This window comes from Micropterus salmoides, unplaced genomic scaffold, assembly GCF_014851395.1.
Source record: "Micropterus salmoides isolate LMB-PRFRI ecotype aquatic unplaced genomic scaffold, ASM1485139v1 Ms_hic_scaffold_16, whole genome shotgun sequence".
Lineage (NCBI taxonomy): Eukaryota > Metazoa > Chordata > Actinopteri > Centrarchiformes > Centrarchidae > Micropterus > Micropterus salmoides.
Genome location: NW_024040707.1, coordinates 25,231,071 through 25,239,704, shown reverse-complemented (window position 1 = coordinate 25,239,704; position 8,634 = coordinate 25,231,071). Strand labels below are relative to the sequence as shown.

Below are 8,634 nucleotides of genomic sequence, written 5' to 3'. Positions count from 1 at the left end.
GCTGACAGACTCTCCGACTCTCTCTGACTTTAATTGTCTCCATAATAAAAGAAAAATAAAATCTTTCTAATAAATGAAGAAAGTTGTGTGTGGGGCTTTTGTTGTTCAGACCTACAATGGACAGTGAATCATAAAACAAATCAAATCAAATATAGCCTAACTCTTTGCAGTGATGCACTTGAATTTAATGTTATCTGATCATGTATCAGCGTCCAATCAATATAACGGCTACCCAGTAAGGAGGCGTGTCGGTTAGTAAAAGACTTCCGCGAAGGATGCACTGTTGTATACTTGCTCTTAGCTCCTCAGAAATCGCTCCTTGATCCTCGATCCTCGATCCTCGCTCCTCGCTCCTCGAAACGCAAATAAGAGCTTTGGGACATCCGCAACATGGTGGAGCAGAACAACTTCCGGTTCAAGAGAGGAGTGAGGAAAACATAAATAAGATACTTGAGAAGCAGCCATAGTCTGTCACACTAGAGGTTGGAGGAAACAAAAATCACACTGAGAACACTGATGCAGAGAGCAGATAATAGTGGAGATCATGACCACAAACTTACATGAGGTCATCTGATAAGGTTGATATCATCTAATATATAGGCTTTTTTGGTGGTGGTAATGTTGCTGAGCAGACAGCACTTTGTGCATCATGACTTCATTACAAACGTCAACGTAACCAAATAGATTTACAAGGATCCAGGCACAATACAAACTACACAAAAGGCAAAAGAAACATTACAATACAAAGTTCTTACAGAAATGTGGCTTCTTAAAACAGCCTACTGACTCTGCGTTTCTTATAACTAGGTGAAGACGGTTTCAGAGGGTGGGAGACACAACTGCAAAAGCTTGGTCACCTTTGGTTTTGAGCATTGTTCTAGGGACAGCCAGAAGAGTTTGGTAAGTACAAGTTGCGGGGGGTGCTGCAGCACCCTCTATTCACAGGGAGGAATACAGTGTTCAAATTATATGTGCAGACTACATAATGGGCAGTATTGTTACTGTATGACAAAATAAAATACAGCATGTTAGTGATGAAATCAGAGGATGCTCTAGTTGATATTACAGCCTAATAATTTGACGTCAGCTGTTTGCACTGTTTTCTCACAATTATAGGAGCTACATTGGTGTGATGTGCAAAGCGGCTCTTACAATATCTGAATAATCATGTACGCACAAATCATCCACCCTCCCCCAACACAGCGAATTATTTTAATTATTTTCCAGGTGATTTCTTTATTGTGTTGATGTGTTTTCATTAACAGTTTACTTTCATGATTAGAGAGGCTGCTGTCAGTCATTTTAAACATATCCATGGGCGCAGCAATGTCATACAAATATCGTGGGACAGTTGTATAGCTAAAAAACAATTGTAGTTGTAAACTTGACAGGACAGAGGAAACTCTGCAGAGGAAACAGAATTCAACATTTAGCTTCTGAAATAATTTTGACACTCTGATGGAGCTCAGAACTGATCAGGAGGACTGCTACTTTACTCACTGTGTGAACTGGACTGTGTTTGAGACCTTTTGGATGTGGATAAGAACACAAAATATTAATTAATATTAGATTCTGACTGATTGTGTCCACGTGTCACAAGATTTAAATATGAAGTCGTGCTGCTGGCCCCGTGCGTAAATGCACACAGCATCTCTCTATATGGATGAGACGCTTCACCCTATTTCACCCTCACAAAACATTTTGCCCAAAATTCTGCCTGCAAACAGTGGTGCTCTCAGTTATTGAACGCACAGGTTTTCATGTGCTTCATGTATTTCTCCAAGCGTGGAACAGTTTTTCAAGTTGAAATGAGAGTAGCGACAGTGTAATCAGCTGTGCCCGCATGGTCTAAAAAACTATTTATAATGCTGTTAAACCAATGTCTTCACATATTTTAACATATTCTAATGCAGTTAAATTGATTTGTCTACTACTCCTTAAGTCCACATAAGATCAACAGCTGTTAAAAAGTGGTACATCAATTAGAATACTGCTGCACTGTTCATGGAAGCTGATTTGCCCTCTGTGAATAATCTTCAAGACAGTTGCAATTGCAAAATTGAGAATGTCATTTATGTCATTGCAACTGCTGGGGTTAAATCATCCTCAACGTTTTGTCTCATTAAGAGAGATCAATTTCACATCTGACAAAAAAATTATTAGTGTTGTTTTAACTGAATGGCACAAGATGCTTAAAGTACACTCCAAAGTGTACTTTGTTAGGTGTTTTTTTAATGATCTCTTTCCCAAAGGCCTTAACTAATGCTGTATTCACTAGAGTCCATGCATTAGCCAAACCAAACAAACACAACCTGTTACACCAGAGAGTGATGAAGATGCAGACAGAGTACAGTACTGAAGCACAGAGTGAGGGAGGAGGAAGATGAGGAGAGAGATAAATCAACTGTATGACAGAACTTTGCTGAGAAAGCTGTGTGTTCAGCAGCTCCTCCTCTCCTCCCCTCTCTCTGATGATGCAGACCCTGGAGGAAGCTGAACTCTGCTTTCCACAACTCCTCAACACCTCCTGCAAGAAGCACATTCGCCCTCAGTCTGAGGCAATGTTCATTACCATTGTGCTGTCCTCCATCTCTCTGTTTACTGCAGCTCTCAACCTGCTGGTCATCATCTCCATCTCCCACTTCAGGCAGAGATAAATGTCTTAACATTGATAATGTTTTGTTGTAGTGAGATCTGAGCATTACATCCTGATGGTTTGATGAGACTTTTGTTTATTAACAGTGCTTCAAACAGCCACATTTTCTATATAGATACACTGTAGTTAGAAACTTTCATTACTGCTTTTATAAAACAACTACTTCTATTGGTGATAATGTTGTTGGTGTTTGTAAAATTCACAGTGATGATATTCTCTCCCTTCAGGCAGCTCCACACCCCCACCAACCCTCCTCCTCCTCTCTCTGGCTGTCTCAGACTTCCTCGTGGGCCTCCTTGTGACGCCGTTTCAAATCTTTTTAACAAAGCCCTGCTGGCTCCTGGGTGACCTGGTGTGTGTTCTGTACTATCTTATACCCTCCATCACTCTCTCTGCCTCAGTGGTAAACATGGTACTCATATCAGTCGACCGTTATGTGGCTATCTGTGACCCTCTGCACTACCCCACCAAAATTACTGCAAAGAGAGTTCAAATCTGGGTTTTCCTGTGTTGGGGTTTTGCTGTTTTCTACAGTGTTTTGCTGTTTTATGATAACCTGAAACAACCAGGCAAGTATAATTCCTGCTATGGAGAATGTGTGATTAACATAGTAGGAACTGTTGACCTTATTTTCAGCTTTGTCATTCCCATCACTGCCATCATCATTCTGTATGTGAGAGTGTTTGTGGTTGCTGTGTCTCAGGCTCGTGCCATGCGCTCACACATTACAGCAGTCACACTGAAGCGATCAGCGACTGTAACTGTTAAGAAATCTGAGCTGAAAGCAGCCAGGACTCTTGGTGTTGTTGTTGCTGTGTTTCTCATGTGTTACTGTCCATATTACTGTGTCTCTCTCTCAGGCTATGACTTTGTAATTGGTTCTTCAGCTGAGGTCCTCATGATTTTTCTGATATTTTTTAACTCCTGTCTAAACCCTGTGATCTATGCCTTTTTCTACCCCTGGTTTAGAAAATCTGTTAAACTCATTGTTACACTTGAGATACTGCAGCCTCACTCCTGTGAGGCCAACATACTGTAGAGAGAGACTGTGGAGTGACACAAAAATCAGCAGGGGGAATACACACAAATGCTGTTTGAGCAAACATCGTCGAGATGTCGGCAGTGTAGGTCTTAACAGTACTGAATGCCAAATCTCATATTCTATTATTATTATTATTATTATATTATGTTATGTTATACGCATATATTTATTGATGTTAGTGTATCTGTTGTACTTCATAGTAATTCATGGACAGACAGTACTCCAGTTATTGATTTGTGATCTTTCTGTCTGCTGGTTTTTGAATAATCAATTACACTGATAATCATAATCACCACAATGAAAGGAAAACATTTATTTACAAATATTCCAATGTTAATAAAGTCAAACTTAGTCAGAAATGACTATATTTTTATTTTATATTTTAGTACAAACACACATCTTCTGCCTTTTATTGCAGCAACAGTAAACTGGGCTACAGTTTACACCACTGAGGCAAAGGTAAGATATTAATGCAGATACTGACCACAAACATACCTGAGGTCATCTGTAGTTAATGAATCTTGGGCAGAGGCAAATCAAGATGTCTTCAATTGTGGATTACTCTGCAGAATAAGTAAAGAAAGTGATTATGTTTCCTCCTGAACATATTATTACTAATATTTTGGAGGTGGTAATGTATCTGAGCAGACAGCACTTTGTGCAGCATGCATCACACAACAAGGTAACTAAATAGATTTAGTTACGCCGATTGCTTGGATGTCTATTGATTAGCAGGCTGTCATTTCACTAGCTACAATTATGTATTTGATAAACTGAAGCAGAACAGCAGAAGACGGATAAATTCCCAAGAAGTTCTGTCAATGACATGAGTGAGGGAGAATCCAATAGGGTGCTCCATTACTTTATTGTCATAGCGTAGGCAAACTAAAACAGCAAGTTATTAGTACCAAAACTTTGTTTTTAACTTTGTGATGGCTAGGCTAGTAGACCCAAGTGCAGGATTAATCCGCAAAGTCCATTGAGTCTGCCTGTGTTGTGTCACGGCTGCACGTAAAACACCCTGTGCAGACTACAGATCATAAAAGCAACATAAACACTGTTACAGTTTTTTCAATTGCTAAGGTAATGGTCAAAACTGAAGCAACTTTTTTCAAAACTCTTCAGACAGTCTGCATTACCAACATGCATCCTGTCCAAACAGTTAATCTCACCTCCAAAAATCACTCAAACCACCAAAATAAAATAAGCCTCAAAATAAACTCGTTCAATCCAAACAATGGCAACAATTCTCAATCAGAAAGCATACGATCTCAGTCGTAACACACTGACAACAGGAAGCATTACGTAAATATAATAAACTTTTATCTTCAAAATGCAACTAATTTTTTCATATAAATCAGTATTTCACATAGAATACAGTTGTTCTCAGTCTCGCTGGTACATTTCTCAGATGTTCAACCTCCACTTCATCTAGTCACTTGTGCACATAACAATTTCTCTGTCTTTTGAGAAATTGCAAATACTTTGACACATTTATGCAAATGATTATGTACAATTGTCTGCTGTTTGCTACATTATCAATTGCTTATGTCATGTTGATCACCATCTATTTTACTGGTATACAAAATAGTCTCTTTTTTCTGCATCACAATGACATGCCCTGTCAACAAATTACAGTGCATACAGTAAAAGCGTAACTGTGAATCCTGTCCAAACCCTTGCAATGTATAACTCCAACTGTTGAAATTGATACGGGCCATACAGAAAATGTGCACCCTTGTGCATTTTCAATTATTGTCATCCAAACCTTGCCATAGTTTACAAATACAAATAGTTTTGCAAATGTTAAGGATGATTCTAGAAATGTACCAAAGTGACAGAAAAACTGTAAGAATAACATATTGTTGCTTTACTGACTGTACTATAGTACAGGTGCTGATCATATAATTAGAATATCATCAAAAAGTTGATTTATTTCAGTAATTCCATTCAAAAAGTGAAACCTGTATAATGTATACATTCATTCCACACAGACTGATATATTTCAAGTGTTCATTCCTTTTAATTTTGATGATTACAACTGACAACTAATGAAAAAAATCAAAATCAGTATCTCAGAAAATTAGAATATTGTGAAAAGGTTCAATGTTGAAGACGCCTGGTGCCACACTCTAATCAGCTAATTAACTCAAAACACCTGCAAAGGCCTTTAAATGGTCTCTCAGTCTAGTTCTGTAGGCTACACAATCATGGGGAAGACTGCTGACTTGACAGCTGTCCAAAAGATGACCATTGACACTTTGCACAAGGAGGGCAAGACACAAAAGGTCATAGCTAAAGAGGCTGGCTGTTCACAGAGCTCTGTGTCCAAGCACATTAATAGAGAAGCGAAGGGACGGAAAAGATGTGGTAGAAAAAAGTGTACAAGCAATAGGGATAACCGCACCCTGGAGAGGATTGTGAAACAAAACCCATTCAAAAATGTGGGGGAGATCACAAAGAGTGGACTGCAGCTGGAGTCAGTGCTTCAAGAACCACCACGCACAGACGTATGCAAGACATGTGTTTCAGCTGTTGCATTCTTTCTGTCAAGCCACTCTTGAACAAGACACAGCGTCAGAAGCGTCTCGCCTGGGCTAAAGACAAAAAGGACTGGACTGCTGCTGAGTGGTCCAAAGTTCTGTTCTCTGATGAAAGTAAATTTTGCATTTCCTTTGGAAATCAAGGTCCCAGAGTGTGGAGGAAGAGAGGAGAGGCACAGAATCCACGTTGCTTGAAGTCCAGTGTAGAGTTTCCACAGTCAGTGATGGTTTGGGGTGCCATGTCATCTGCTGGTGTTGGTCTACTGTGTTTTCTGAGGTCCAAGGTCAACGCAGTCGTCTACCAGGAAGTTTTAGAGCACTTCATACTTCCTGCTGCTGACCAACTTTATGGAGATGCAGATTTCATTTTCCAACAGGACTTGGCACCTGCACACAGTGCCAAAGCTACCAGTACCTGGTTTAAGAACCATAGTATCCCTGTACTTAATTGGCCAGCAAACTGGCCTGACCTTAACCCTATAACCCTTAACCCTCGGCCCCAGCTGTGAGCTCCACCCAGCGTCACTCAGCAGGCACGCGTACACACCTGCGGGGGAGAGACAGACACACCCACAGCAACAACAACTAGAGCACCCAGACCTCACGGGTCGTAACAGCCACTATCAGAGCAACCTGGGCTCTCATAACACCTGAGCAGTGCCACAGACTGATGGACTCCATGCCACACCGCATTGCTGCAGTAATTCAGGCAAAAGGAGCCCCAACTAAGTATTGTTTGCTGTACATGCTCATACTTTTCATGTTCATACTTTTCAGTTGGCCAACATTTCTAAAAATCCTTTTTGTATTGGTCTTAAGTAATATTCAAATTTTCGGAGATACTGAATTTGGGATTTTCATTAGTTGTCAGTTATAACCATCAAAACTAAAAGGAATGAACACTTGAAATATATCAGTCTATGTGGAATGAATGTATAAATTATACAGGTTTCACTTTTTGAATGGAATTACTGAAATAAATCAACTTTTTGATGATATTCTAATTATATGACCAGCAATTGTAAACAACAACAAAAAAAAACATTCCTGAAATTTCAGTGCTGTAATACAGTTTTTCACAGTTGTTTACACAGTAAAACTGATACCTGAGACATTCTGACCAAAACCTGTAATTGGTGTACCAACCCCTTGAACCAATTCTTCCAAACCAATATAAGCACATTTCTTCTTTTACACTCAGCTTGCAGTTTTACAGTAAAACCACATTCAAAACACAACACACATTTCTCTATGCACATAAATGTAAACATAATTTTTTTGTAAACATTCTGCTATTCTGCTGTTCTATATATTTCAGACTGATTACTGCAAAAATGCAGGATATTTGCAATCATTCTGTTTTGAATGTGTTTTTAACAGTTTTGGACACAGTGAGTTAGTATCTGAAAAATGTGCTGCAGGTGATGAAGTAGTAATGAGAAAAGAGGATTTTGGAGAAAGTGGTCATTGAATGCATTTTGTGTGAAAGCAATGAAAAATTATTCACAGTTTGGTCCACATACACTTATGTTACGCTGACTGTGTGAAGAGTTTTGACCAATGCAGGATAGCAACTGAAGAAAAACTGTGAAACAATAAATGTCTATTTCAGTTTTCAAAGGCCAAGGAGGTGGGTTATAACAAGAGACTTAAAGAAGAAACAGACAGTGAAGATGCCTGTCTAATGTGCAGAGGTAGATCGTTCCACAATTTAGGAGCTGCTACAGCAAAAGTTCTGTCCCCTTTGAGCTTACGCTTTGTTTTGGGGACACTTAAGAGCAGTCGACTCTGACCTTACAGTTTTTCTCGATTGCTTAAACACATTTGCCCACTCTGACATCACATTTTCAAGACAGTTAACACACAGGATAAAACTGAAGCTCAATGGCCAAAATATAGGTAGTTGTGGTATAAAATTATTTAAAATAATATTACAAATTAAGCAACACACACACACACATATACCTGGGGCCTGTACCACGAAGCAAGTTCAACAAACCCATGATATGTTTTTTGTTATCTGGCTTACCCTAACAATCGCGATCGGGATAAGCGGTACCACGAAGCTGGTTATCAGCTTGGTAAATCAAGCCAGGGTTTTCCCAATCCAGCCGGGAGCGCGTTCACATAAAAGAGGCGGTGTTAGCAGCAGATGACCAATCACAGACATGAACAAGTCCACTGTCAGCAGAGCGTCATATTTTACGAACGAGGATTAAACTTCAGAAATACGACAGTAGCACGGCTGCATCTGACACATGCAGGGAGACAGAAAGTCGCTGACAGTGTGAATGTCTAAATGAACAGGTGTAGTCAATAATAATGCGTTGATAAAAATTGTTCTCATGAGCTGTATGAAAATATCAGCTTTATTCTTTCAGCTCGGCTGTGTG

The 8,634-nt window shown here is 39.5% G+C and overlaps 1 protein-coding gene across 1 annotated transcript; it reads left to right on the top strand.

Annotated features, from left to right (window-relative positions):
• The first annotated feature begins 2,471 nt into the window (after positions 1-2,471).
• On the top strand, positions 2,472-3,695 carry LOC119906274 (trace amine-associated receptor 13c-like). The gene is given in 3 exon segments (XM_038723840.1): positions 2,472-2,647; positions 2,884-2,905; positions 2,907-3,695. Coding segments are annotated over 3 exon segments (987 nt in total).
• Positions 3,696-8,634: the final 4,939 nt, after the last annotated feature.